Raw genomic sequence first — 25,379 nt, forward strand, 5'->3', positions numbered from 1 at the left:
ATGTCACTACTACAACGAGAGTATGTGATTGAAGATAAATTTGGTACGGTCACGTATATACCATGCACTCGACGATTCTCGCTACAGTTGGTAGTTCAGAGAGGATGCACTTCTCGTATCTATGGCCCATGGCCTTTCCGTTTGAAGAATGACACTTAAAAAGACCTGGAGATTCAGCAAACCAACCACAGCACGACCTACACGCATACTTCCTGATTACTACTTGATAGCTCACGAAATGATTTTTCCGGGGATGACTGTTAAAACTGTATCAGTGTTGACTTTGCCCAAGCTTGTTTCTGTCCTTGTCGAGTTGGGTCAAACTTCCCAGGTAGTCGTGCTGCTAAGGAGTAACAACAACAGCCTAGCTAGAAATCACATGTTCACTCGTAAGGCCATTCGCTTCCTCGCTAAATGGATGCTTGTGTATCAAAAGTGTGTGTCAATGGGATTAGAGATGCTCATTCAAAGGTCATGACGTCAGGCTGTTGCTCCGCCTCATCTGTGCAGTCGCGCCTTCCCCAACAACACCCAAGCTGCTAACGGCCCGATACAGCAGGAAACACCGACATGCTTACTGCTCAAACCTTGGAGATACGTTGACGAATCTCATGCAAAGGATTATGGCTGTCCCCTCTTCTGGTGGGGTCAAGGCGACCTGTCAGCACAGTGAACTTCGTGCCCGACTGTGCCGGTCATCTTTACTACATCAACAACACTCGCCGGGCTAAGACGCGCTCCTGTAGACATGGTGATGCAATCTATCGTAAGTTGATGTGGGATGCAGCGGTCCGAGTGTGATTGATGACTGGCGACTGACCCGTGACGCAGCTGCTTATCGCGGCAATCGCCATTGTCGCGCCGTACGTAAGTTTTGACTGTACGAAGTGCATGTGAGACATATACTGACTTCGTACCTCTACCTCTGCAGGTATACGACCGTTATCTCGGGTTCTCGACGATATTCGCAAACAGACCGGGGAAATTTGAAAATGTGAACCACTTCAAGAGTCACGAAATCAAGTTCCGCGATCGGCTTCGCAATTGCGAGGATGTACTGGTCGAACAAGACATGGGTATTGCGTTCTTGAGCTGCAATCCGGAGAGGGATCAATGGAACACGGTAATGGTGCGTAGCCGCCCTTTGGGTTTGCCTCTAAGAGCAAGATAGTTTCAACACGACTAGGGCTTACATATGCAGGGCACATTTGCGTCAACTTTAGATAAAAGAGATGGTGCCGACAGCCCACATATCTGGATCTACGACTATTCAACGCCCAACATTCCGGACTCAGACGCCTTAAAGCCTCTCGTTCGGACTGACTACGACAACGCGGCGGATTTCCAGCCTCTGGGCATCGAATTTGATGCCGCAACTTCTACGCTATATGTCGTCAACCATTCCCGCAACTCTGGAAATCTCATCGAAGTGTTCCAGGTCTCTGTCCGAAATGCAGTAGCCAGATATGTGCAGACATTGAAACATCCGTTGATCCACACGCCGAATTCCATACAATCTCTAGGAAATGGGAAGCTATTAGTTACCAATGACCACTACATCGGCGCATTGATCTCTCCGTTCATCTCACAGGTCGAAACATTTTCTGGCATTCCTGGAGGTAGTGTCGTCTACACTGATATCCACAACCCGCAGGACACCAAGACGTTGACGCACGTACCCTTCGCCAACGGCATTGCCATGCTCAATTCGACGACTGTAGCTGTCGCCTCGTCCTCCACAATGGGCGTAAACTTCTACAGCTTCTACCCTGACACGATCAGTATGTATTTCAGAAAATATGTTCGTGCTCCTTCGACTGTCGACAACCTTTCTGTCGATTCTTCTGGCAAGCTTCTTTTGGCAGGCCACCCTTTCGCCCCAGCGCTCACAGGCGTGAGCAAAGCTAGAGCAAAGTGTAACGTGCAGGGATCATACGAGGAGAAAAAAGCTTGCAAGTGTACGGCGCCTAGTTGGGTGGGCGAGTGGAGCGAAGAGGAAGGGCTGAAGACTTTGTATAAGAATGACGGAGACGAATTCTGCAGCAGTGCCACGCTCGCTCGCGATGTAGGCAGAAGCGTGAGTATCGTCACGGCGTTATATGATAGAGGTATTTTGGTGGCGAAGGAATGAGGAGGACGCGCAAGGAACCAACCAATATGGACGGAGCGAGGCACCGATGTGTCTACACAAGCTATGATGAACACGAATTCTTTCTGAGGGATTGCAAAATAAATGAAAGTCTTATTGCAACAGGCGCGATGCTAATTGGAGTTGCAAGGTAGCCTACAGCTTAATCAGGTGGCATTGTGGCGCCTTGTATCTTGGGGGTTAGTAGGGCCCGGAATGGGTCGCTTATCGCGAGTTTCCATTGTCGCCAACTTCCTACCTAGGTACTTCCCAATATGAAGGCGGATTAGTCAAAAGCACTGTGGCCAGGGCCGTACTTTGGAATCGTCGTCGCAAGGATATCACAACCGAAATCCTGGCAGGGAACATAGAAGTGAGTAGCCGTTAAGTAGTGACTTTGCTAGTGCTGTTTCCACTTTATTGCTGTTTGTTCATGTCACCATCCGAGAGTTATGAGGCCGTGCGAGTGTGGATAAGTGCATGTTTGTGTCACGCAAGGAATGGTGTCATAGCTATGCAGTCACGTTTTAGCGCACCGTGTATAAGATCAAGAAGAACGCTTCGAGCTTCTATGTCTAATGATTGACCTCCATGTTGTAGCTACGAAAGGTTTGGCTACAGTTCGCTTCCCTCAGGCCCGGCACAATCTTCCGTTCTGAGTCTGAACACCCTGTTCTCCGTCTTGAACCACCCACCTCTCACTTCCGACAGCAGTGGTCGCGTAGAAGACATCAGTCGGGTCCCACTTCTTCTTGATTCCGCTCAGCTTAGGGTAATAACCCGCATAAAATGACTCCTGCCAGTCAGGCTCATCTACGCTCGCTTCGTTGAGATACGTGCCACCACCCTCTGATACAGGTGCTATGTTGCGCCAAGGCTGCACGATGTTCTCATGAAGATCCTTACTGGCGGCGGCAAGGCCTTCGGGTGTAGAGTGGTCGGCTGATCGGTTTGAAGAGGTTACCATGAACAAAGCACACTCACGCCAAGCTGGGCTGACGGCATTGTTCGTGTTTGCATACTTTTTTGGTGCCTTGTGGTATCCCAAGAAGTGCTTACCGGACGACACGTGCTCTTTGATAAGCGCAAATGTTTCGTCGTACTTTTCCAGGAAGTTGCGTCTAGGAACAATTCGATTCGCGGGCATTGAGCTGTCTGAACCGACACCCCAGGGTACACGTCCCCATGTTGCTTGAAAAGCAGAGTAGAATGTGTTATGCGCGATAGGTGCTTCGGGTACCGTGAGAGTGATATTGTTGTCTTGGAGGTATTGGAAGAAGGGCTTTACAAGCTCAGTATAGGACTCCATCGTATGGTTTGGCGCGATCAGGAATCCCATCCGTAGGTATGGGGCTGGTGTTGCCCCCATGAAGTAGAAACTGTATATTCCCGCATCTGCCCAGTCAAGGAAGAGGTCATAGAACTTTTTCGTACCAGCCCAGAAGGCATCGACGCTGTTGTTTGAAGCGTCGAGGGTCCAACTTGATGTGACAGAGTTGAGCTTAGGATGTGCTCGAATAATGACGGATGTGACGACAGCGAAAGTTCCGCCGCCGCCGCCTCTAAGCGCCCAGAACAGATCAGGGTTCGTAGCTTCGGAGACAGTGATAAAGCGACCAGCCGCAGTGACGACCTGGAAAGCGACGACGTGATCTGCCGACATCCCGTAGATGCCAGCAAGAGGATTTTGTCCTCCTCCGGTTATCATGCCACCAGCATATCCAACACTCTAATTTGCATCAGCTCCATTGTTCGTTCGATGGTTGAGCGGAGGCACTTACCGCGGCTATCGCGCCCAACACGGTCACGCCGTTCTTATCCGCGGCCTCATACACTTGCCTCACATTGACACCCGCAGAAAGCTTAAGCGCTGGTCCCGAGTACCCAGGGCCTTCATACTGGGACATAAAGTCGATCTGGTCCATATTGTGCATCCATAGACTCAATGCTCCAGCGCCTGTTGACTTTCCAAGATAGCAGTGGCCCGTGTTCTTGATGACAAGACGCATGTTGGTGGCACGCGCGAAGTTGATTGCAAGCTGGATCTGTGCCACATTTGTGACCTTGACCGCGTACTCTGGGTATGCGCCCAGAGTGCATGTTTCGCCTGTGGTATCGTTGCCAGGCATACATGTCCTGCCCTGATAGATTGGCCACATATCTGGAGATCGCCATTAATCTGCGCCTCGAAGTCTGTCAAAGGAGATAGCTTACTTGATGTAGGATCCGCGGAATGGAAAAGCGGACTTGTGAAGTTATTGGTAACATTCGAGCACGCTGCGGCATCTTTCTTTCCCCATCTCGTGTCGTAACACGACGCCGCGATTGGCTTTGTTGGAATCAATGCTCCGCCGAGGAGTACGTCAAACATGTCCCAGGTGGTGTCTTTCGGCCAAGCGTCGTCTCCGGGAAACGTCTTGCAAGACGCTGAATGAGCAGGAACATCGCCATCACCAAATTTGAAGTATTTGGCATAGTCCAATGTGGCCTCTTCTGTTCCCAGGCGTTCGATCACTTCATCTGTCAATTGGAGTGTCTCCGCTGCCTGTAAAGGTGCTCCTGCTGCCGGTGCGTTTGGAACGGTAGTAGCTGCAGGCTCGATACCATTCACGGGGGATGCGTGGGTGAGTGTAAGCAATGGAGAGAGAGCCAGGAGTAGTGTCGTTGGCCGCTGCATAGCGTACATGGCGACTCGAAAAGCGAAGACGAAGTGGATGGGGCTGATGAAGGCCCAATACTGGGTTGCTCGACCTTTTATTTTGTATTCTTTAGCCGGTTAATGCCTATCTCTCTGGCTCATTCTCAGTGAGCTTTCAGTACATGATTCGCGTGTCACTGCTCTAGATTCTGACAAGACGTAGTTCTCGACCATCATGTTACCCAAGAGGAAGGCGCAACAAAGTCATGCACGTGTATACAGATGCAGGGACTGCAGGAACAAGACAGCGGTCGGTTTGATATACGATTCGTCAATCGCAAAAGAAAAGAATACGGAAACAGTCTCCCTTGTACTTCTGCTGATTTGCCGCTTGGTAGGCGGCATTGGCAGACCCCAATCATACCTCGGATTTTAGGCCATGATTTCCGAATGGGGGTATGGTCAATCTGTCCTCAGGATACTACTGCAAGGTTGCAAGGACATTTCGTGAACCCAGAAGGATTGCCACCTTGGCACGGTATATGAGGCATGTCCGCTGTGGGAATGCGGCGCAGCTCCGAAGAAACACGTTGACCGCCGGTTTCGCCCGGGCTTGTTTAATCTGATATTAGGTGCTGCTTTCACGACACATACCGCCACCGTCGATAAAATTAGGCTGTGGCAGAGATGGACTTGGTACCTCGAGAAAGTGGAAATGGCAGGAATAAGTTCGCCATCTCTAAGGGGGGCGGCACGCCCCGCTTCCCCCGGGGCCGCAGCCCGCCCCACTTATTGTCCTTACCCAGGAAGCCCTTACTCTAGAGCCTTGGCACTGAATCCTACGTTTGCATTTTTGCCGTTCTGTTGCACATGCATAGTCCGCGGTCCAATTCAAGCGACCTTCGTTGATCTTGGGAATAGATTAGTGCATTGCGAATCCTTTATATTGCCGACTCATCCGAGATTGAGGGGCACTCCCAAGGCGAGGTCTGGCGCCTTCGTGCTTTGGTCAATGGCTTCATTCTCGCATCTGTTGACAGCTCACGAGGCAACACAACCGGGACTTGTGACTACTGCAGCTGTCGAAAGGGTTGTTCGTACTATTGGATGCTGAGGTTTGGAGGTGGCAACATGTTGGGTTCCCCGGCCATACCCATGCCCGGATTTGGACCTTTGTCTTTATCGGATGTGGCACGATAAATGGGACGAACTATGGACCGCTCGCCAATATCGATACCTGACGTTTTGGAGCGTATCACACATGTGATGAACATGAAGGTATGTTGACTTGCGGCGTCATGAAACTCTTCTTAGGGTACACGAACGCCGTATCTGAAAAGGAGATTAGCTACACCTCTATACGATTGAATTTTGTTCAATTCTGTTGAAGACAGAATTTGACTCCGCTGTAGCTATCCGAATTGAAGTCGTGATCTTCCCCTTCGCGCAACATGGCAGGTACTGGCCTTCAACCAGTCAACATCTTCCTCATTATTTTCCCTTTCCTAGTGTCCTTCTCGATTGTATCTATCAGGATATGGAGAAAGATCAAGAAGCGTACCTATGCTATCGGTTGGTGATACTCCCTACGAGACTTAGCCTATGCTGACAAACTGCTCTAGAGGATACACTCTTGGTAGTAGCAGAGGCTATACTGGCAGTACTCACAGCCACTATGTGGAAGTATACGTTCGGAGTGTTCTCTACACCTCTACCATCTGACTCAATTCAGTCATCCTGGTGTCTTACGCAGGATACCATTTGGCCGCCTCGGAAGTATCTACCAGATGCAGTTTGTTTCCGTTCGTAGGGTCGACAACACGCATCGAGATCCGCAAGTTGGAGGCGGCGTATATAATGCGTCTTTGCGACGAATCTGGAACGGGAGCTAGCATAGGTGCAGGCTCAGAGATCTTGGTTTTGTTATTACACCACAAGTAATAAGTCCGTGATCTTGACTGCGCCAGTCTCATGATCGCGCCTCAACGACTTCAGCCTCGGGGTTCAGTTCGTAGTCGTCGAATTGCGGCTCGAGCACAGCTACAACTAATTCAATAGCTTTGTTCTTGTCGGTGAAAGGCATGAGTCTATCAAGTGCCGAGCAACGCAACACCGCTCCTTAAGTGTGTTGAGCGCGTCGGCTTTCATGCGCTCGAACGAACAGGTCTTTGCACTGGATAGTACTGGTTTGCGAAGCTTGTCTTGCTCTACTTCTTGTTTGGCTTGGGTGGAAAGACGTTGTGATCCTTCGGGAACACGTCGAGCTCGTCCTCTTCCTCGACTACCTGCGTCTTCGTCTTCGACTTTTTGTCATGTGCTTTGTGGTGAGTGCGTTTGTACTATTGGTCTTGTGCTTCTTGGAAATTGCCTTTGACCCTTGGACGACTGATGGAGCGGACTTGCTGATTGCGACTACAACAATGCTCATGTGCTTGATCTCAGAGCGAACGCCCGGGGTTTGACCTTGTTGATAGAGGGCTTTGGTATGGAGGTGGGTGCGGCGACAGGAATTTTGGCATACTGGAGGATTTTGGAGAAGGATGGCATCTTGCTTGTTCGTGTAGAAATGCTAGTGTGGGGAATGCGTGGTGGGTAGTACACGCTGTCTATCAAAATGCAGTATGACAGTAGCAGAGTATATTTTGTTGGGACTGGCAGAGAAGTAGAGAGACACGAACATCAGCTTGCACAATTTCGACTAGAGCTACGGTAAACGCGGGACCTCCAAAGGTGAAGATGAAAGCGGACATAGTTGTGTTGATATCCAACAACAGCATTCCAATGAAAACTAGAATTATGCAGTGCATAACAATAGAGGAAACTCGTCTAGACGGTAGACTGACCTAAGTCAAAACATGTTGATTGTGATATGGCAGCAAGGCCGAGCCTGCCTACAGGACCTAAAGTTGACTCTCACACGTACAATGCTATGTATGTGCAAATAGCCATCTCAGACCCTCTACAACTCCTCCTTATCAACACCATCAATGGAGACCAACTCCGACTCGAAGACTGTCATACGTCAGTCAATGTATTCGCCATGTGTCCCAATAGTACTTACTCAAAACACTATTAGCGGGGATAGGGCCAGCACCCCGCGAGCCATAGGCCCACTCAGGCTGGATTGTGAGCTTCCTCTTTTCGCCGGGGCACATGTCGAGCAGGCCCTGGTCCCAGCCCTTGATGACCTGGCCGGTACCGACGGCGAAGGACAAGGGCTGGCCGCGGTTGTATGAGGCATCGAATTCGCTGCCGTCGCTCTCGAGGGTGCCGCGGTAGTGGACGTTGACCTTGTCGCCGACCTTGGTCTTGCGGACGCAGTTGGCTTCGATGAGGACCTCAGTCTTGAGGTGCTGTAGAAGGCGTTAGTACGCTATGCATGCCGTATAGCTTCCCGGAGTGTTACGCGCCTCATTGTTGACAATCTCGCCAGCGAGAGCGGCCGTAGCCAAAGCGAGGATGAGGGTGAGCTTCATTCTGACGTCTGTGTGTGGTGAATTTGCGTTTTGGACACTTCACGGGTGTCTATGAAGCAAGGCGACGTTGCAATGGCGGCGAGTGGAGCGTCATGTGGGGATGCATGTGGCGCCAAGCGGCCGTGTGGCCCAAACCATATGCAGGGACCTCGGGGATGTCAATGGATATCGCTAGCGACATCTCGCAGCATCGAAAAGATACAACAGCTACTAATCTCATCGCTCGTGCGCTGCAGTACTACGACAACGACTTTTGTGAGTAATAATATCGAGATGTCTGGGGAGTACTAGATGATTGCTTTCGCTCTAAGAAAAGTCCACTCGCAGTCTTCACGTTGATGACACGAACGGCATTTTCCTCACTCTCAGCAATCTCTTCAATGCAAAGAAATAATGGACTTCTGTTAAAGAGTACTCGATATAGCCAATAATCGTAATAGCCATCAGTGGTAACCTCAGGACGGCGATGCCACCCCTCTTCCAAATGATAAGAACACGAATTGAAGAAATGATAATCGTACACCCACCCCATCGAAATCAACTCCCTCCCTCCCAACACTCTTTCTCAAGAACAGAAGGCGCATTCAATAGTAAATCCCCTTCTGCAAACCAATCATACCCTCCTCCCTCCCCTCCATCGCCACACTCTTGACACCAAAATCCTCGACTGCCAAATCCGCAGCTTCCAACTCCGTGAGAACTACAGCCTGTTCTACCTCTTTTCTGCTTCCACCAGAACTGCCCTGCTCAACGCACTTGAAGCTTCCGAACTTGGGCATGTCGGTTGCGATACCGGGGAACGTCAGCTTCTGAAGAATGTCGCCTGTACACGAAAAGTTCTGGTAGAGGGCGCACGTAGAGCCTTGATCGGGTCCGAGTGATGCGATACCTCCGGGGCTGCCTTGGATGTGGCATTCCGTGTTGGGCTGCGTCCAGCTGCATTCGCCGGCGAAGTTGGATTTGGTGCAGGTGTAGTAGGCACCAGGAAGACCGCGCCGGGAAAGATGGTGTGTTGGTAAGGCTGATATGGTGGTTGTAGTGGTGGCGATGGTGAGCAAGAGGGCTATAAGTGCGATGGCTGTGTACATTGCCGGGGTTGTTGGAACGGGTAACGACGATTAGGAATTAGCTTTGGGCTATATCTGCGTGTATGGCGTAGTGCGCGTATGTGTGTAGTTTGTCTTTGGGGAACACCTGGTTCTGTGTTTCAAGTGTTCTTATGACAGCCGTAGGGTGTCTTGATGACTGAGCCTTATCTCTTTGTGAGCCATCGAATCTCATGATTGTCTGCGCGCGTCGTACGGACGTAGATTAGACGATCACGGGTGTGCGTACCTATTGCACAAACGGACAGGTCGGTGCATCAAGCACAAAGCCTGGATTTCGTCTCTTTGTCGCGGACAATAAACATCTACAAGGAGATGTAGAAATGTATTGGCGTGACTCCATGGCGATGACAACGCCACGAAAGCTTTCAATAGGCCATACGAAACAACCAAAAGATGTGTAGAGGGGGAAAGAAGAATTGCAAGAATGCAAAAATATCCAAAGACTAGAGATGTGAGAAGGTGATATGTGCCACAAGGTGCTTCGGATGCGGTCCGCAACGATGGCGCGACATGGGTGGGTTGCTGCTTTGAAACGTCCTCCAGCGGGGCTGATGAGGAGATGCAACCAAAAGGGTCGCAGTACTCGCAAGCCCATGTCCCGAATCGTCTTACAGCCGCGAACTCGCTGGGGGACGCAGGCAGCGTGAATCTGGCCTGTGTCATCAATGTGTTGCCGCCAAGCTGTCGCCGGTGCCGCCATTACGCACTTTTGACTTGACAGGTATGACTGGGTTTGGTTCATTATGATCGTCAGGTACGAAGCTGCGAGGCGGCTGCAGGATGCCGCTGTAGTGGACGGCGATCTTATACGTCGCATGGGTCGTGCATTATGAAGAGTGCTGCTCTTCGCGTCGGGTTGCAGAGTTTGTGGTGTTTTGGTCGTAGGCAGGCGTGCATGGTGGAGGCACGACGATGACGCGCCTGCCTCCGGCATCCACATGCCGTGCCATGCCAACATTGATTCACATTCTATGCTTTCGACATGAAAAGCAAAAAAAAAACCCCCCCAGTCAAATAAGAACGCCGCCCCTCCCATTCCGCACGGGGGTTTATTTGGTACGAAAGATAGATTACGCGGTCATAGGATAATTCGCCGCAATTTGCTTGCTTCCTTCGTGGTCATCTTACACGCGGCAGCAGCAGAACGTCATCTTCACATAAATCTAGCAAGCCACTACAGCAATTTTGACACAGGTCATTGCAGGTGCATCAAAGAGCGAAGGCATCCTCGGTCGCTACAGGTCAGTGGCTATCGTAAGCCCGACATCCAACCCACCACCATTTCCACCCTTTCACATCTACCAAACGGCCCGACACAATTCGAGGACTGATATCCACTACCCCCAAAAATAACCTTCAACAATGCTTCCGCTTTGTAATGCACAAAAAGGGCATGCGCCGCGTCCCACTATTCTTTCGTTGCGTCTTCCGAAACCGCGAAACCCCAGGCGTTTTGCAACTAGGGAACCACCCCAACCTGGGGGTAGCCACACCAACACGTTGGTGAGGTTGATCAAACGCATTCGGTACAGTACGGTTCTGGGTTTTTAGAGGGCATGCTCGAGGCATTCGCTATGTTATGGGATTTGTTGAGCGTAAGGATAGTATGTCTGGGAGGTAATCGTTGGTTTCTACGTTATGTTGTACGTTACCATGGAGTAGCGCGGAGGTATTCATGATCCTTTACAGTAGGTCTTGATTATAGTAAACACCGTGGGTACCCCCAGGCTATGAGATCAGCCTCACCGTTGAATCGCATAACGGTCACAGTATGTCGCAGGGTATGTTGAAATACTCGTATGTGTTGTATTTGAAGCTACTGTCACCGGCAACTAGGTATAATCGTTACTATCCAAATCCGCCAGCAGATCTGTACATGCCACGCCACGCCACATGATTCAACCCCGTCCTTACGATCGTCTAGCCCTCTTGCGAGCCCAACCCGGTCCCCCATCGGACGGAGGACCCGGGTGCGACCGCAAGGACGAGGCCATCCGCTGCTGCTCGGGAAAGCCTCGACCGCCAGCAGTAAAGACGAACGCCGCTGGGATCAGAGCTGGAGCTCGAGGTGCAGGCGGCCCCGCCATATGTTGTAAGTTGTAGACCTTATACATCTCCTTTTGCTTCATCAACTCCTCTTGATGGTCCTGCTTCATCTGGAGCACCTGAGCTTCACATCGCTTCCCGAACGTGTTCAACTTCTTTCGACACTTCTCTTCCAGGGCTTGGTCGTGATCTAGATGGTCTTGGATGTCCTGGAATCGCTTGAACTCGGCGGCCTCGGTCGCGTAGAGAACTTTGGCTACCGTGTTCTGCCAGTTCTTCATGACGGACGTCAACTCAGGAGCACGTGTGGCCAGCTCGTCGGTATCGAACTCTTGTATGTTCTTCGCAGTTGATCTGATGTGGTTGAGGAGAGCAAAGAGTGGCGTGTGTGGCGGAGTCGAACCAGACGTAGAGTCGCTGCCGGTAGACCTGTATGAGCTAGCCCTGGCAGTAGACTTCGCTGGCTCAAAAGTTGCCAATAGCGACATGATCTTCGCTTCGGCGATGTCGGAGTCGTCGTGTAACGAGGAGAGGGGGCGCACAACGTCAGGATCTTTAATTGTCTTGCTCAGAGAGCGCGCAATAGCTTCTACAATGTCCTCCTCCTCCTCCTCTTCGTCGCTGGCGTAGTGAGTTCCTGCGTGACGTGGAATTTCTGACTTCTCCGCGCTCTTCCCAGATCTCAAAGAAGATATGGTCTGTGCCCCCGTTTTGCTCTGCCGTGCAGCATTTTGTGAACCGTAATTGATCTTGGTGGCTCGTCGCGCCGCGTTCTTGTACAAGTCGTTACCGCCGTAGGCGCCGCGACCGATCCTGTCGAGGAACTCTTCACGCTTGGCTTCGTTTTTAACTACGTTCCTGGTCGCATTTGCATTGCGTGCAGTAGCGGAACAGCGGTTATACGTTATAGGTGGTCTAGGAGTACCGGAGGGACCGGGAGGGAGCTGTGAAGGCATTGTATAAGATGATGGTGTAACGTTTGCCTTTAGCTGAGAGAGAGTGATCGTGGTTCAGGTGAATTTGAATATATAAGTAGATCGTGAAAGGTATGTGCGAGTTGGGGTCGGACGTGAGAAATAGGGTTGTGACGTAGTCCCAGCGGGTGAGAGGGGAAGATGATGTCCACAATAGGAACAACGAGCGACAATTATGAATGGGAGGAGGTCAGGTTACAATGGCCCAAGGGTGTGTGACCAAGAGCAAAAGTGAAAGTGAAGGGAAAGACGGCGACTACAGACGATCAATAACGTTCACCTTCGCCAACTCAATTCCGTGTGCCCCCAACGAGGCTACTCTGGTGCTTATTATACATGCGCAAGTCTTGAAAGTAGTTGCGGCACACTACTTTTGTACAATGCTAGATCGATCCAGGTTCTCGCCGCTGACGACTTGCCCACAGGTCGAGACGTCAGACTTTCTCATTTTGAGCAGTGCGCGGGTATTGGTATTGTCTCGGGAGGATCATGGGTCTTCGGTGAGCGCTGGCGAAAGCTTGTGTAGCAATGGGGGAGCTGTCCGTCCGGATGGTGGTGCCAATGGCCATGAAGAAGCTGCAGGAAATGTCAGAACATAACAACGTGAGCAGCTGAAGTAGACTATGCATACCCAAAGGTCGCCGCAGATCCCATCATGTATTGGCCCAGTGTGCGCAGCATTCCGTTGGGTCCAGGGCCGAAGCGGACGATGTTGGTGAAGCCTACAAGAGTCAGAGAAGAGCATGCAAGGGCGTGAGATGAGGCGAACCGAAGATGAAGCCAATGATCAGGCCAACGGCTGTCAGGAGGTCAGCGCATGCATTTCCTGGTCTGTATGCGAACCGTACATCCACCCATCATGCCACCCATCTTCACTATGCGCTGTTAGCTGTTGCCAGGCACAGGCAAATTCAGAGCCCTACGCTTGTCTAATGTTGAAGGGCCATGCGCCCCTTGAGGCATTGAACCGACTGGCACTGGCATCTTGGAGCTCTGCAAACGTCGGATGGAGAAAGAAGGCTGGAGGGGAAGTTTGAGTGTCCCACTTGAAGCTGCAGTCTCGCCCGCCGCGGCTCAGTCAATCGACGCCAAGACGAAACCACCGAAATCCGGGGAAAACGCAACCATGGATGCACGAGGAAGCTACGACTGGGCTTGTCGTCACAACGTCAGCGGATGCAGTGACACGCAAGAACTACAACGCGTTCAGTCTCTACATGAGGCTTTGGTGGTTCCCACAGACTCCCTTGACCTGACACGACGGCGCTTGCCGGGCTGCGCACGTGACTCTCTCAGCGGCTGGCCCCTTCACTGGGGGGCTGCAGGTGCAGCGTAGGAATGAGGCGAAATAGTGTCAACCACCGCTTGATCTCTCCATCGCGCGCGTGTTGGACATAGCAGCAGCATCTGTCTCGTTGCGTCGTGATTCTGCAGTGCTGCCCCCTACTCGACGTCGCCATTGCGCCTGAGCCGTCGTGTCGCCCAGCTGGCCAGTAAGCGTTGCAGCGTCCCCAAGGCCCGAACAGGACCTCCTGCTCGTCGAAACACGCACCCTCATCTATACCGCCCACCCCAACCATCAAGCAGCCCGTCCCGTGGCCTCGCCTGCTACCCACACATCCCAGAGACGCTGCTGCTGCATTCTCCGCCTGTCTGCAGCGCCTTGCATCGCTGCGACGTCGCACGGGCTCTCCACGGCCAGCACACGACAGAAGAAGAAGACGACGGCGACGACGACGACGGCAAACCTCCCAAGCCCACCCGCGACGCCCATCCCGGACATCGGCATCCACCGCGACGCATGAGTGCATAGGCAACGTCGCGAGACCTTTTTGTTGTTGTCGCTTGCTCTCGGCGTCGTCACGCTGGTGTCGCGCCGCTAAATTCGGACAAGACGGGAATCGTGCAGGAAAGGAAAAGTGACGCCGGACCCCAAACACGCCCACCTCCTTCTCTCGGCCGCACACGACCTCGCCAATGACGGCAGTTGCGCCCCCCGTCAACTATCAGAACATCAATCGGCAGGCATGGAGCGCTGAGGGCGTGTCCAACGGTGGTGGCATGTTCATGCCTCGGAAGAGCGCCCAACGGTCCAACTCGTCGTCGAGCCTCTCTTCACAGGCGTCGGGCACCTCGACCCTCTCCGCCTCGTCCTCTGCATCCCAGCCAAACGGCACCCCCCAACAGCCCAACGGCACCGACTGGGCTGCCACCCGCAAAGCGAAAGCCCCCAAGGGACTATGGCCCGCGACCAAGACTGAGCCCATCGCCGGAATCACTGCGGCACGCCCCCAGCCCATCGCCTCTGCGGGCCCCGCGTCATCAGCCGCCTCGGCCATGAGTGCCCTACAAGCACCTTCCGCCATGGTTCCCTCGCAGCACAATGGCCAGGTCCCGACCCAGCAACAGCCCAACGGCGCACAACGCGCATCGGCCCAGGAGAGCACCGCTGTACTGCACCTGGTCCCCATGAACGGCACCTTTGAGCGCAAGACCATCACCGTCCCCTTCTTCCCCGACGTCCTCCGCATCGGCCGGCAAACGAATAACAAGACAATTCCCACGCCACTCAATGGGTACTTCGACTCCAAGGTTCTCTCGAGACAACACGCCGAGGTATGGGCCGACCGCCAGGGCAAGATCTGGATCCGAGACGTCAAGTCGTCGAATGGCACCTTCGTCAACGGCTCCCGCCTGTCGCAAGAGAACAGAGACTCTGACCCCCACGAGCTACGCGAGCAGGACATGCTGGAACTTGGTATCGACATTGTCAGCGAAGACCAGAAGACGATCGTTCACCACAAAGTCGCCGCGCGCGTTGAACATGCGGGCATTTATGCACGATCCAGTAGCGAGATGATCGACCTCAACTTTGGCGAACTCGAAGGACCCCAGCTCTCTAATATGATGAGCCCCAACGGCCAACAGCAAATGGCGAATATGCGTGGTCGCACGCCCAGCCAAGGCTCTATCAATGGTCAGCGACTCCAGGGCCCGGGCGCCATGGCCAACTACCCAAACGGCATGCAGCAACCCCGACACCCCAACTTCTGGCTACAACCCATCACAATGGAGCAAGTTGTCAAGAAGCTCAATGTAAGTGCGACCTAGCTACTCGTGGTACCCCTCTAACAGGCCCAGACCGAGATCAAGGCAGCAAAGCAGCAGTCGCAGGACCTCCAGCAGACTCACCACTACATCAACGCTATCCTCTCCGCAGACACTAAGAAGGAACCCGCAAAGGCCTCGCCAATCAACCAGGCCAGAATATCGCCAATCAAAGACGGCAGCATTAAGGCGAGATTTTCAGATCCACCTGCGCCCCCACCACAACAGCCTTTACCCGAGAAGCCCGACGTCGCATCGTCCCTTAGGAGGTCTGACACCGAACGTCCAAAGACAGCGTCACCGGTGCGCTCTGACGCGCAGCTGTCTTCACTCACAGAGGCCTTGACTAGTGCGAAGAAAGAGATCGAAACGCAGGGCATGCGGCTGCGTGACTTGGAGACCTTGTTAAACGAAGAGCGTCGCGCAAGGGAAGACGCAGAAGAGCGAGCAGCCCGACTCGAGCGTGAGACAACCAAGGATCAAGCAGACACAGAGACTATCCTTGGCGACGATGAGACGCCCGAAACCGAGGCAGCCGATACACAGCGCGAAGAGCTCACTGACTCAGAGAACGGGTCCGCATCTCCTGCCAGCGCCGAGGACGCCACTGCTCGCTTACAGCAACGCCTGGAGGTCATGATGTCTGAGATGAATGAGATGAAGCAGCAAATGGAGCGGTACCGGGAAAGAGCCGAGACAGCAGAGGCCGATCGCAAGACCTTGGCAGAGATGATCGAAAACATCAGAGAAGACAATGCAAAGACCGCTAGCAAAGAAGCTCAACGGCGGAGCAGAAGCAACCGTGCATCCGTAAGAGCGAGCGGTAAGACTGGCGTTGAGGGCTCAGACGGCGAGGCCGAGCAAGGTGAAATCACCATCATCAGAGAGAAGGACCTCGACGAAGACGGCCCAGAAGTATCACTTCCCAATACAAGCGAACAAAACGGACATGCTGTTGAGCTAAACGGTTCAAAGCAGTCGGGGAAGGCGAATTCCTTGGTTGCCCATCGGCCTGATCGAGATGCCATGTACTATGGCGGCCCGGTCGGGGCCATGGTAACAGTCGTTGCAATAGGTGTCGCGGTTATGGCCATGCTCAACCAGTATCCCAAGGCCGAACGTTGAAGAGACAAATGCCAAAGTGTTTTATCACTATGCTAGGAAAGACTGGCTTTGTGAAGCGCCACCACAGCGATCGGGCCCCGGAAGAGCATAATGAGCGTCAACACTTGAGATGTTGCTCACGCGGAATTCTGGGTCATACGCCGATGCTAGACTACCGTCATTCTCATCAAGGCCATTCGCTGCGTTACACTACGATGCCCACTTATGGATGGCTTGCAGCAACATCATTGTTAGGCTGTTCGCGACGCAATGTTGTACGATGGTAGCGCCTCCACGATTTCGTGACTAATCGCAAATGTTCCGCAACAGAACCACCCAAACTATCCATGTTATCACACTTGTCTCAAGTGAGACATCTGCGGCTGGAGGAATACCGCTATACCGAATTACCACAGCAGACTTCATTTCTTTTCGGCGTAGTTAACGGGTAATGCATCAGTATCTTTCGTTCTATTGGCGTTCAGGACTCATAGTGTCAGCCTCTGACCTTCCAGGCGTTTCTCTCTTTCGGAAGGGTGGGAAGCATTGCAGGACTCTTTCTAGTCCAAACAGTCATGCACTGTGGTCAGCCAACGATGAACCCTTTTCTTTTGTAAACACGACTAGCTTTTCCTTTTCATCTCCTTTGTTTGCTGGCTTGGGAATTGGGAGATCCACGATAAATAGGTGGGCAGAGAGATTGGGATTAGGAGAGCAATTGGAGAAGGTTTTTCACATACACTTCAATGACACATACTTGACTCACGAAACGTTTTGTGAATTGCCTGGGTATCTACTTCTCTCTAGTGAACCAAGACTGTCGTGACTTGTACGTTACTTCAAGCCAATAGTAACAGTGACCGAACTCAACATGCGTATCCTCGTCTCCGGCACATCATCCGCATCCTGCTCTACTTGTCCCATCCCCTCTTCCCCACCCTCGTCTTCTGCCGTCCGATCCTTAACCTCAACATCATCAATCGCACTCACATTTCCCATCTCAACCTTGATCCAACAATCCTCTTCGCCTTGGAAATGCAATCCTATCTCCAACGCCCTCGGTATCGCCCGCCCCGTCGCTTTAAGATGGACTTTTTCTCCCTTGCCATCACCAATCCCACTCCCACCCACACCACCTGCACTGCCCTTATTCGCACCACGACCGTCACCACCCTCCCTACTCATCGCCCCCGCGATCTCAGCCTCTACATCCCTCGCTTCTAACCGTCCATTCGCTTGTGCATATCGTCTTCCGCCTCTCCCTTCTCCTCCTCTTCCTGCCTTGTTCAACGACGCGGCAGATTGCTTCTCGCGCTTGGTTATCTGCATGAGCAGCTTCCGGATCCGTTTCAGTGCGGGTACGTACGGTGACGTGGCGGTTATGTAGAGGGCTTTTGGGGAAGCGGATGAGGAGAAAGGAGTTGGTACAGGGGCGTGGAGGAGGGGCCGGGTGCTTATTGTTGTGTCTAGGAAGTTTATCAGATTTGGCCTATATGTAAAAGGGAATCCACGTACTTTTGGGCAGTCTGGCGAGCTTTTGGCGGGGATTTTGGGTTGCGGAGCGAGGCTTGGAAGGCTGTTTCGCTGGCGCAGACTTTGAGGGTGGATTGTTTGTGTGAGATGCCAGTTTTGGTGGATTCGTCTGCATTGCTGTTGTGGTGCCGTACGAGGTGATGTTGCTGGAGGGTGCTTGCGGCTGTCCACATGGTGGTGTCGCATCTGTCATGGCTACATCTTCCGGCTGTTGAGGCTGGTTCTGGGGTTTGGCTTGTCCGTTGATTGATCGCTTGATTCCTGCCATAGTGGTGCAATGAGTAGAGCGGGCACTCGTTGTTGTGCGTAGAATGCAGTCAATGTCCTCGCAGTCGCAAAGTCGAGTCGCGTCGCGTTAACTTACAAACTCTTATCGATAAGACGATACAAAGGTCCCCAGATCCCAGACACTCATCTTGGAAGACTTGCGACGGCAGCAATGGCAAGCTCTGTCCCGCACAAGCTGCACCACATCCACCTACGAGGCCTCATTCCCTACGCAACAGCAGCCCGCCTTCAAGAATATCTCGTATCCCGCTTCCTCGCCTCGAAACCGCCACTCAATGCGTCCCCACCACCACCACCACACATCATAACCACCGAATTCACACCTGTCTACACATGCGGCCGACGAGAAATCGGCACCGTCTCCTCAGACCAACAGACCTATCTCCGCGCTAACAACCGCGCCTCTTTCACTGAAGCCCTCCGCGGCGGCCAAACCACCTTCCACGGCCCCGGTCAACTAGTCGCGTATCCCATCATCGACCTGCGCACCCACAAACTCACACCTAGAAACTATGTCTGCTTGTTAGAGAAAAGTCTAATAGCTACCTGTGCGAAATACGGTATCAAAGCCATGACAACAGAGCATACAGGTGTCTGGACGAGTCCAGAGGATAAGATTGCAGCGATTGGTGTGCATATGCGGAGGAATATCACGAGTCATGGGGTGGGGCTGAATGTGAATACGGATTTATGGTGGTTTGACAGGATCGTGGCGTGTGGGTTGGAGGGGAAGCGGACGACTAGTTTTGACAGGCAGGGTGTGGAGGGACTGAGTGTTGAGGAGGTTGGGAGGACGTTTGTGGAGGACGTGAGCGAGAGGATGATGGGTGTGGACGGGGTGCGGAGGCTGGGTCAAGAGGAGGTCGAAGCGTTGTTGGAGAGTTCAAGAGGGGGGTGAACATGTTCGAAGGTCTTGACATCACGCATTTGGGCTTTGTGCTGCCCGTCGACTGATACTTGCGTATGATGGTGCTTCCATCGAAGTGGAGTACGCCTGATTAGTGTACGTGGACCGAACCTTGACGTCAGAGTCGCATTGCAGGAAAGAGCAAGTGAGGTATGTCTTTTGCCAAACCGGAACCCCGAGTTACGCCACCGTCATCATTACTGTGGTTGAGACGCGTAAAAGTCTGCGGCACCCATGAACGACATAAATTCTCAACTTCTCTCTGTTCTACAGTTATGCGAGTCAGCGCAAATTATCGTAAGTCTAAAGTAAGAAAACGAGATACCATTCAGCAAGACGATCAAACAGCATGAGGATGAATCTCCTTCTGTCTGTGTCTCCACCACTTCTTTTCCATATCCCCCTCCCTCAAACCCCTTTCACTATCCCTATCCACACTCCTCGCACTCGCACTTCCGCTTCCCCTCGCAACAACCACCGAAGTGTTCCCCAGTGCACCTTCTGCATCCACAGTCCCTCCGCTCGCAACACCCCCACGATTCCGCCACTGGCCAGCCTGCAACTCATATACGTCCTCTTTCTCGCCAGCCAATTCCTCCAGTCTTGCTCTCTTCGACTCCGGAACGAGGAAACTAGTCAGCATACCCAGGAACATGAAGAGCGCGAAGATCTGCATTACACCGTGGATCCAAGGCGTAGGATTGTCATGCGTAGCGCCCCTCTTGATCATGGGCGCGAAGAAAATTTGTGCGAACACGGCGCCTAACTTGCCCATTCCTGCGCTGATACCATGGCCCGTACATCGTACCCTTGTTGGAAAGATCTCTGCTGGCGCTATAAAAGTCGTAGCATTGGGCCCGAAATTGAAAAAGAATTGTGCTAAGACGTATAGTACTAGTAAGTGGGTTTTGGTAAGGCCTTGCCAGGCGAAGCCAAGGACGCAGAAGATGATGGTTAGGATTCCGAACCCGGCGATTTGAATGGGTTTGCGGCCTATGGTGTCGACGGTGAAGACGGTGAGCCAGTAGCCAGGAAGGGCACCGGCGCAGATGAGCACAATTTGGCCTGTGGCCATGTTGCGCAGGTAGAGGTAGAGATTTGCGCGTTGGTCGAAGCCCATAGTGGACATTAGTGATGCAGAGGAGAACCCAAGACCGTAAAATGCCATGTCTAGGAAGCTGTATATTTGTCAGCTTGTTCTGCAGCTAAATCAGTAAATTGTTGTACTTACAACCAGGACATAGAGGTACCGAATAGGCGGATAGCTTGACGTTTCTGTGAGTAAAATCGCAGTATTTCCATCAATGTAGGCCGCGGCGTCTTGTACTTGGCCATTTCGCTACGCGTCTTCGCCTGTGTGACTGGATTGACCACATTACCCTGCTTGCCATAGCGGTACTTTCGCGCATCAACCGAAGCCTTTTCAACATCGTACAGCACATCGAACGTGTATCGTGGCGTTTCCGGTACTGTGAGTCGGTAGTAAAGCGCGAACCATGCGGGAACCCCCCCGAAAGCGATGATAATGCGCCACATCTTGTCAACATGCATGGAGCATTGCCCGATGCATTCTCCAACGTTAGCTACTACGATCAAGTGGTCTTTGTAGACTATGACTACGATGAGAGTTACCAAGGCGGCTGCAAGTTGACCGAGGCCTTGCATGGCGAAAACGGCGGCGATGATGCCTCCTCGGTATCTGGTACTAGCAAACTCTGCCGTAATAACTGCACTGAGCGGGTCTGATGTATGATTAGCATATCATCGTCATAATGATATAGAACTGTTGCATGGAACGTGTACGTACAGTCACCACCGACGCCGATTCCCATTACAACTCTGTAAAAGATGAGCACACCCACGATGGAAAGGGTTGCTGACTCTCCACAAAGCGATTGCGCGAGTGTTGTGCAAATAATAATCATCAGCTCTACTCCGTACATCTTCTTCCTTCCTAGAACATCGCCCAAGTACCCAAAGATACATTGGCCGAAGATGGCGCCGGCGGACGTGGCGACTTTGATTGCTGTATCGGCATCATGGGGCATGACTCCTTGGTGTTCCGCATCTTGCCAGTACACAATTCCTAGCAAGATTACAGCTAGGTTTATAGCGAACAGCTGAATGTATTGTTAGTCAACTTTCAGCCTTGTCCTTCGTCTTACTGCCAAACTCACAGAGTACGCATCAGTGAAGAATCCAATGCCAGTCACGACTGCTAGTCGTATATGATACCATCCGAAGGGTGCCTTGTCTACCTCAGCGAGGGCCATCCGCCGGCGCTCATTGGGGTCGGCGATATGTGTCTGACAGACTTGTCAGATACAAAAGAAGATGGTAGGGTCGCGCTGAGGGCCACCACGTACATAGACTCCGGGTACATCTCGATAAGCCGCATTTCCGACTCGTCCAAACGAAAGCATAGGTGGCAGCGGAGGTGGATACTCTGAAAGGGAACGGCCGCCACGGTCCAACGACGTCCATAAGAGAGGATGAGATGACGAAGGATATGTCAGCGAACAGCCGCAAGATATGCAAAACGCAAGTAAGGCTGAGCAGTGGGGCAGCTGTCAGTCGAGACATGTACTGCAGTACGATATAAAGCATGCAACAAGGTGCGGGAACACAGCTGGCTTCCCTTTGGGAACGCCAGACCCATGCCGAGTTCCCGACATGTGGATGGCGAGAGACTCGATGTCATGCCGCTTGGAGTCAATTGGTAGAAGATGCGACGCAACTAGACATTGCCAGGACGCGACACTCGCGATTAGACCCAGCATCGCATGCCGTGTGAGAGAGGGAGTTCACGTTGTCGGAGGCTCGCTTGTGATTGGTTGGCTGTCTCGGAACCTCAAAATACCCCCATGTCGCCTTCGTGACTGATGGCACGCCCCATGGTCGAATTCGCCAGTGGCTTCGCGGGAGGGCTCGAAAAGAGCTTGATGGAATAATGCCATAGCCGCCAGGGGCTCGGTGCCATGGACCATTCTCCTGGGATATAGCCACGCCTCTAGTCTGGGGTAGATGTTCTGGCGTGGGGGTAGTAATTTTGTAATTATGCACACACGCTGTGCATGGAATGTTGGTGTACGTTAGCAAAGGCAGGGTGAGAAGGCGCATGTATCTAGACAGGCCTTGCCAACGAAGAAGCGACGTTGGCTCCTGTCCAGCTTCAAATGTTATGATGTATGCAAGCGATGGGACCGACGCTGGGACGAGATGCGCTAATGGTAGCGGAAAGGCGCACGTCCATGTTCACCTAGGCGTAGGTAGCATTGCCCGCAGACAGACTACTGGATAGCCACACGACCGTGTCCCGCCTGCCCGCCGCCGCAGTGACACAACACCATGGAGGACCCAGAGCCATCCTCTACGGGTCTCGCGTCCTCCAGCCCTGCACTCGAAAGGGCGCCTGCCTGCGCCGACACGACACAGAAGACGCATGCCACGCTAGACACTGCCTTCCAGCCCCCTGCGCCCGCGAACGCGAACGCGACATCGACCCTGACCAACTCGGACCTCGCGATTGGAACGGGAGCCACGGATCCCTCGCTGCCCAGATATCACGTCCGCGCCCCGTCGACGGCGCTGAAGCTCGACACGGACCTCGCCATCGCCTCCAACCCAAGCTCTGCACGATCCCGCCACCCCGCCAACCTGGAGCCCAACGGGAGCGACGCGCTGCGGCAGTCGGCCACTGCGCCGATTGCGATACAGGACAGCGGCTATCTGAGGACCGCCTGGTCTACTGCTAGTCTTGGCTCGCTGTCGCCCTCGTCCGCCATCTCGTCGCCAGCACTGGCTGCGCTGGGAGACATAACCCCGCTTCCGTCTCCGCTGGTCATGGGCGACTCGCCAGGCCCATGGCAGCGAGCCGACCATCGTCCTCGCTCGCGCGGCATATCGGGCGCCTCTCGCGACGACGCCTTCGCCATCTTCACCAAGGGCACCCTGTCTCCCTCGCCCTCGCTCAAGAAGAAGGGCTACTCGGGGCTGAAAGCCGCTGCCATCGAGGCGGCAGCGGCAAACTCTCAGCAGAGGAACGAGGCAGCCCGCGAACGCAACAGAAGCATCAGCGAGTATACCCCAGACTTGATGCACAACGCCCGTCCTCGGCATGTCTCGGTGGTGGAAACGGACCCCACCGTGCAACAGCGTATGAACCGCGAGACATATCTCGCGACGCAGAGAGGCCTCGTCCCCGCCAATGTGCCAGCCGGGCTTCCCACTCCTCCCGCGAGCAACGCAAGCAACCGCAGTGTTACCGACACCGAGGAAGACGACGTGACCGAAGATGACAAGACTCAATACATAGTGGTGCGGTGTGGCCCTCAAAAGACGAAGAAGCTCTGGCGCCCTGTCCGGCAACTGGGCCAGGGCACCTTCAGTAAAGTCTACCTGGCAACCTGTGAGAAGACCAAAGCAAAGGATCCTCTCGATGAGAACATTTTGGATCCACGGAAACTGGTCGCCATCAAAGTCGTCGAGCATGGCCCTGCCGGGGGCGCCGACGAAGAGCGCGTAGAATTAAGCCTCAAGCGAGAGGTCGAAATGCTCCGATCAGTATCGCACCCGTCTCTTGTTCATCTCCAAGCTTTCGATCACGATGACGCCCAAGCTCTTATTGTGCTTACGTACTGTCCCGGTGGTGATCTGTTTGATGTAGCCAGTGACCATCGCGACAAGCTGACTCTCGACATCGTCCATCGTATCTTCGCCGAAATGGTCAGCGCTGTGCGTTATTTGCATACCCAACTTATCGTGCATCGCGACATCAAGCTAGAAAGTACTGCTTCCATTCTCCTTACTTTGCCACACTTCATCTGGTACGTTACTTCGCTTCTACTCTGTACTAATGACATCCAGACGTTCTTCTCAATATTCCTGTGTCTACCGTGCCTCTACTCAAGAACCCACAGTGCCATCCGCATGCCATAGCGACACTCACGGATCTCGGCCTCTCGCGACGCATCCCTGCTCCCCCCGAGTCGCCTCTTCTGACAACACGGTGCGGAAGTGAAGATTATGCAGCTCCAGAGATTCTCCTCGGTCAGCCATATGACGGCCGTTCAACTGATGCCTGGGCGCTTGGCGTCCTTCTCTATGCTCTTATGGAAGGACGTCTGCCCTTTGATCCACCGCCAGGCAAGGCCGCGTCTCGTAGTAGAGCCGCTCACCGTATCGCCAGATGCGATTGGTCTTGGGTCAAATTCGGTGACGAAGACGGCGAATGGGATGCGGACAAGGGCAACGAGTGGGCTGGCGCTCGCGAGTGCGTTGAGGGCCTGCTGAAGAAGGCCTCACGTGGTCGCAAGAGCCTGGAGGACATTGAGAAGCTGGAATGGGTCCAGCAAGGCATTCAGGTCGAAGGCGGCTTGAAGATGAGACCAGAAGATGAGGTTGCTGAGGTCGCTGCGGCTCAGACCCCGTCGAGGTGATCATTAGTGAAGAGCGGAGATGCATGGTTTGCTGAACTCGAATGATAGGACGTCTACGTTTCGGGACGTAGCCGAGCGGCTTCCCAACATCTCTTTTGCTGCCTCGGTCCTTCCAAAAATCAATGAGCACGGAAGCGCCCCCTAAGAAAGATCCATCATCAAATTTCAGCGTCCCTGTGGCAAGCCTACATGCGCAGCTCGCTCCGGGGCTGTTACCTTTCCTTTCTTCTCACGACTATTCACTCTCACATTCGTTGTTCTATTGATATCCCATACCCGGTTCGCTTCTTTGTCTGGTTACACTTTGCTTCATCGTCGTTCAATCGGCTATTCCCTTTGCCAGCGTGGCTTATGCATCTGTATGTTTGCCCAAGCTGGGTTGATATTTATTTTCCAACTTCTTCCATCATATGGCATTTGGAAAAAATAAGTCAGAACTGACTTGAGATAGCGCTAGCAAGCATGCCTTTTCTGACTGTTTTTGTCGAACATTGGATTGAGCTGGCTTGGATAGAAGATCAATGTAGCGGTTCTTCGCCCTTGTCGTGTGGTTCTGTCGTGACTAGTGTAACCGTACGTGTTGGGATTTCCGTGATGGCTCAATTAACTTCAAATTCGAGCAATTGACGT

At 53.0% G+C, this 25,379-nt stretch overlaps 15 protein-coding genes across 15 annotated transcripts; 6 read left to right on the forward strand and 9 right to left on the reverse strand.

The window, feature by feature from the left end:
• Positions 1-646: 646 nt before the first annotated feature.
• On the forward strand, positions 647-2,445 carry BKA58DRAFT_83400 (uncharacterized protein). Its single transcript, XM_046175997.1, has 4 exons — positions 647-766; positions 832-867; positions 932-1,129; positions 1,187-2,445. Exons 1-4 carry the CDS (start codon positions 749-751, stop codon positions 2,129-2,131), a joined length of 1,197 nt encoding a protein of 398 aa, XP_046028649.1. The 5' UTR covers positions 647-748; the 3' UTR covers positions 2,132-2,445.
• On the reverse strand, positions 2,446-4,887 carry BKA58DRAFT_451780 (uncharacterized protein). The gene is made up of 3 exons (XM_046174399.1): positions 4,343-4,887; positions 3,910-4,289; positions 2,446-3,857 (listed from the first exon to the last, which is right to left on the reverse strand). Exons 1-3 carry the CDS (start codon positions 4,812-4,814, stop codon positions 2,760-2,762), a joined length of 1,950 nt encoding a protein of 649 aa, XP_046028650.1. The 5' UTR covers positions 4,815-4,887; the 3' UTR covers positions 2,446-2,759.
• A 704-nt stretch (positions 4,888-5,591) lies between these two features.
• On the forward strand, positions 5,592-6,748 carry BKA58DRAFT_376002 (uncharacterized protein). Its single transcript, XM_046169468.1, has 2 exons — positions 5,592-6,338; positions 6,389-6,748. Exons 1-2 carry the CDS (start codon positions 6,218-6,220, stop codon positions 6,574-6,576), a joined length of 309 nt encoding a protein of 102 aa, XP_046028651.1. The 5' UTR covers positions 5,592-6,217; the 3' UTR covers positions 6,577-6,748.
• Positions 6,749-7,725: 977 nt separating this feature from the next.
• On the reverse strand, positions 7,726-8,242 carry BKA58DRAFT_435548 (uncharacterized protein; the record flags this gene model as incomplete). The annotated part of the gene is made up of 3 exons (XM_046173347.1): positions 7,726-7,778; positions 7,828-8,119; positions 8,189-8,242. The coding sequence occupies 3 exons, from the start codon at positions 8,240-8,242 to the stop codon at positions 7,726-7,728; spliced, it is 399 nt and encodes a 132-aa protein (XP_046028652.1).
• A 360-nt stretch (positions 8,243-8,602) lies between these two features.
• Positions 8,603-9,453, reverse strand: BKA58DRAFT_83433 (uncharacterized protein). The gene has a single exon (XM_046175998.1). The coding sequence runs from the start codon at positions 9,328-9,330 to the stop codon at positions 8,827-8,829; it is 504 nt and encodes a 167-aa protein (XP_046028653.1). The 5' UTR covers positions 9,331-9,453; the 3' UTR covers positions 8,603-8,826.
• On the reverse strand, positions 9,429-10,237 carry BKA58DRAFT_83448 (uncharacterized protein). Its single transcript, XM_046175999.1, has 2 exons — positions 9,545-10,237; positions 9,429-9,493 (listed from the first exon to the last, which is right to left on the reverse strand). Exon 1 carries the CDS (start codon positions 10,166-10,168, stop codon positions 9,578-9,580), a length of 591 nt encoding a protein of 196 aa, XP_046028654.1. The 5' UTR covers positions 10,169-10,237; the 3' UTR covers positions 9,429-9,493; positions 9,545-9,577.
• Positions 10,238-11,090: 853 nt separating this feature from the next.
• Positions 11,091-12,451, reverse strand: BKA58DRAFT_83469 (uncharacterized protein). The gene has a single exon (XM_046176002.1). It carries the CDS (start codon positions 12,351-12,353, stop codon positions 11,262-11,264), a length of 1,092 nt encoding a protein of 363 aa, XP_046028655.1. The 5' UTR covers positions 12,354-12,451; the 3' UTR covers positions 11,091-11,261.
• Positions 12,452-13,627, reverse strand: BKA58DRAFT_83468 (reactive mitochondrial oxygen species modulator 1-domain-containing protein). The gene is made up of 5 exons (XM_046176001.1): positions 13,295-13,627; positions 13,220-13,246; positions 13,141-13,170; positions 13,003-13,093; positions 12,452-12,947 (listed from the first exon to the last, which is right to left on the reverse strand). Exons 1-5 carry the CDS (start codon positions 13,353-13,355, stop codon positions 12,806-12,808), a joined length of 351 nt encoding a protein of 116 aa, XP_046028656.1. The 5' UTR covers positions 13,356-13,627; the 3' UTR covers positions 12,452-12,805.
• Positions 13,628-14,254: 627 nt separating this feature from the next.
• On the forward strand, positions 14,255-16,819 carry BKA58DRAFT_83559 (uncharacterized protein). Its single transcript, XM_046176003.1, has 2 exons — positions 14,255-15,467; positions 15,513-16,819. Exons 1-2 carry the CDS (start codon positions 14,349-14,351, stop codon positions 16,602-16,604), a joined length of 2,211 nt encoding a protein of 736 aa, XP_046028657.1. The 5' UTR covers positions 14,255-14,348; the 3' UTR covers positions 16,605-16,819.
• A 191-nt stretch (positions 16,820-17,010) lies between these two features.
• On the reverse strand, positions 17,011-18,764 carry BKA58DRAFT_83574 (Rpp20 subunit of nuclear RNase MRP and P-domain-containing protein). The gene is made up of 2 exons (XM_046176005.1): positions 18,099-18,764; positions 17,011-18,049 (listed from the first exon to the last, which is right to left on the reverse strand). Exons 1-2 carry the CDS (start codon positions 18,382-18,384, stop codon positions 17,418-17,420), a joined length of 918 nt encoding a protein of 305 aa, XP_046028658.1. The 5' UTR covers positions 18,385-18,764; the 3' UTR covers positions 17,011-17,417.
• On the forward strand, positions 18,430-19,477 carry BKA58DRAFT_83562 (uncharacterized protein). The gene has a single exon (XM_046176004.1). The coding sequence runs from the start codon at positions 18,556-18,558 to the stop codon at positions 19,300-19,302; it is 747 nt and encodes a 248-aa protein (XP_046028659.1). The 5' UTR covers positions 18,430-18,555; the 3' UTR covers positions 19,303-19,477.
• Positions 19,478-19,487: 10 nt separating this feature from the next.
• On the reverse strand, positions 19,488-21,878 carry BKA58DRAFT_83461 (major facilitator superfamily domain-containing protein). The gene is made up of 5 exons (XM_046176000.1): positions 21,678-21,878; positions 21,489-21,617; positions 21,119-21,431; positions 20,543-21,053; positions 19,488-20,489 (listed from the first exon to the last, which is right to left on the reverse strand). Exons 1-5 carry the CDS (start codon positions 21,732-21,734, stop codon positions 19,652-19,654), a joined length of 1,848 nt encoding a protein of 615 aa, XP_046028660.1. The 5' UTR covers positions 21,735-21,878; the 3' UTR covers positions 19,488-19,651.
• Positions 21,804-22,531, reverse strand: BKA58DRAFT_83647 (uncharacterized protein). The gene has a single exon (XM_046176006.1). The coding sequence runs from the start codon at positions 22,429-22,431 to the stop codon at positions 22,024-22,026; it is 408 nt and encodes a 135-aa protein (XP_046028661.1). The 5' UTR covers positions 22,432-22,531; the 3' UTR covers positions 21,804-22,023.
• Positions 22,532-22,578: 47 nt separating this feature from the next.
• On the forward strand, positions 22,579-24,844 carry BKA58DRAFT_83666 (kinase-like domain-containing protein). Its single transcript, XM_046176008.1, has 2 exons — positions 22,579-24,097; positions 24,178-24,844. Exons 1-2 carry the CDS (start codon positions 22,660-22,662, stop codon positions 24,747-24,749), a joined length of 2,010 nt encoding a protein of 669 aa, XP_046028662.1. The 5' UTR covers positions 22,579-22,659; the 3' UTR covers positions 24,750-24,844.
• BKA58DRAFT_83667 (uncharacterized protein) lies at positions 24,845-25,251 on the forward strand. Its single transcript, XM_046176009.1, has one exon. It carries the CDS (start codon positions 24,939-24,941, stop codon positions 25,188-25,190), a length of 252 nt encoding a protein of 83 aa, XP_046028663.1. The 5' UTR covers positions 24,845-24,938; the 3' UTR covers positions 25,191-25,251.
• The last annotated feature ends 128 nt before the right edge of the window (positions 25,252-25,379 follow it).

Source organism: Alternaria rosae, assembly GCF_020736505.1.
Source record: "Alternaria rosae strain MPI-PUGE-AT-0040 chromosome Unknown BKA58scaffold_2, whole genome shotgun sequence".
Classification (NCBI taxonomy): Eukaryota; Fungi; Ascomycota; class Dothideomycetes; order Pleosporales; family Pleosporaceae; genus Alternaria; species Alternaria rosae.

What these genes read in the sequence shown, in the direction of transcription:
- BKA58DRAFT_83400 (XM_046175997.1), top strand. An exon ending in TCGCCATTGTCGCGCCGTAC is followed by an intron (nt 868 to 931) that starts GTAAGTTTTGAC and finishes CTACCTCTGCAG; the next exon opens with GTATACGACCGTTATCTCGG. An exon ending in ATCAATGGAACACGGTAATG is followed by an intron (nt 1,130 to 1,186) that starts GTGCGTAGCCGC and finishes CAACACGACTAG; the next exon opens with GGCTTACATATGCAGGGCAC.
- BKA58DRAFT_83433 (XM_046175998.1), bottom strand. Translation starts at nt 9,330, where the DNA reads ATGTACACAGCCATCGCACTTATAGCCCTCTTGCTCACCATCGCCACC.
- BKA58DRAFT_83461 (XM_046176000.1), bottom strand. Translation starts at nt 21,734, where the DNA reads ATGCTTTCGTTTGGACGAGTCGGAAATGCGGCTTATCGAGATGTACCC. An exon ending in TCTTCACTGATGCGTACTCT is followed by an intron (nt 21,432 to 21,488) that starts GTGAGTTTGGCA and finishes CAATACATTCAG; the next exon opens with CTGTTCGCTATAAACCTAGC. An exon ending in AATCGGCGTCGGTGGTGACT is followed by an intron (nt 21,054 to 21,118) that starts GTACGTACACGT and finishes ATCATACATCAG; the next exon opens with ACCCGCTCAGTGCAGTTATT.
- BKA58DRAFT_83469 (XM_046176002.1), bottom strand. Translation starts at nt 12,353, where the DNA reads ATGCCTTCACAGCTCCCTCCCGGTCCCTCCGGTACTCCTAGACCACCT.
- BKA58DRAFT_83448 (XM_046175999.1), bottom strand. Translation starts at nt 10,168, where the DNA reads ATGCGACGTATAAGATCGCCGTCCACTACAGCGGCATCCTGCAGCCGC.
- BKA58DRAFT_83574 (XM_046176005.1), bottom strand. Translation starts at nt 18,384, where the DNA reads ATGGCAGGAATCAAGCGATCAATCAACGGACAAGCCAAACCCCAGAAC. An exon ending in GCTCGCCAGACTGCCCAAAA is followed by an intron (nt 18,050 to 18,098) that starts GTACGTGGATTC and finishes TAAACTTCCTAG; the next exon opens with ACACAACAATAAGCACCCGG.
- BKA58DRAFT_451780 (XM_046174399.1), bottom strand. Translation starts at nt 4,814, where the DNA reads ATGTACGCTATGCAGCGGCCAACGACACTACTCCTGGCTCTCTCTCCA. An exon ending in TTCCGCGGATCCTACATCAA is followed by an intron (nt 4,290 to 4,342) that starts GTAAGCTATCTC and finishes GGCGATCTCCAG; the next exon opens with ATATGTGGCCAATCTATCAG. An exon ending in TGTTGGGCGCGATAGCCGCG is followed by an intron (nt 3,858 to 3,909) that starts GTAAGTGCCTCC and finishes GATGCAAATTAG; the next exon opens with AGTGTTGGATATGCTGGTGG.
- BKA58DRAFT_83468 (XM_046176001.1), bottom strand. Translation starts at nt 13,355, where the DNA reads ATGCCAGTGCCAGTCGGTTCAATGCCTCAAGGGGCGCATGGCCCTTCA. An exon ending in GGGTGGCATGATGGGTGGAT is followed by an intron (nt 13,171 to 13,219) that starts GTACGGTTCGCA and finishes ACCTCCTGACAG; the next exon opens with CCGTTGGCCTGATCATTGGC. An exon ending in GGATCTGCGGCGACCTTTGG is followed by an intron (nt 12,948 to 13,002) that starts GTATGCATAGTC and finishes CATTTCCTGCAG; the next exon opens with CTTCTTCATGGCCATTGGCA.
- BKA58DRAFT_83667 (XM_046176009.1), top strand. Translation starts at nt 24,939, where the DNA reads ATGCGCAGCTCGCTCCGGGGCTGTTACCTTTCCTTTCTTCTCACGACT.
- BKA58DRAFT_83559 (XM_046176003.1), top strand. Translation starts at nt 14,349, where the DNA reads ATGACGGCAGTTGCGCCCCCCGTCAACTATCAGAACATCAATCGGCAG. An exon ending in AAGTTGTCAAGAAGCTCAAT is followed by an intron (nt 15,468 to 15,512) that starts GTAAGTGCGACC and finishes TAACAGGCCCAG; the next exon opens with ACCGAGATCAAGGCAGCAAA.
- BKA58DRAFT_83647 (XM_046176006.1), bottom strand. Translation starts at nt 22,431, where the DNA reads ATGCGCCTTCTCACCCTGCCTTTGCTAACGTACACCAACATTCCATGC.
- BKA58DRAFT_83562 (XM_046176004.1), top strand. Translation starts at nt 18,556, where the DNA reads ATGGCAAGCTCTGTCCCGCACAAGCTGCACCACATCCACCTACGAGGC.
- BKA58DRAFT_83666 (XM_046176008.1), top strand. Translation starts at nt 22,660, where the DNA reads ATGGAGGACCCAGAGCCATCCTCTACGGGTCTCGCGTCCTCCAGCCCT. An exon ending in TCGCGACATCAAGCTAGAAA is followed by an intron (nt 24,098 to 24,177) that starts GTACTGCTTCCA and finishes AATGACATCCAG; the next exon opens with ACGTTCTTCTCAATATTCCT.
- BKA58DRAFT_376002 (XM_046169468.1), top strand. Translation starts at nt 6,218, where the DNA reads ATGGCAGGTACTGGCCTTCAACCAGTCAACATCTTCCTCATTATTTTC. An exon ending in GAAGCGTACCTATGCTATCG is followed by an intron (nt 6,339 to 6,388) that starts GTTGGTGATACT and finishes AAACTGCTCTAG; the next exon opens with AGGATACACTCTTGGTAGTA.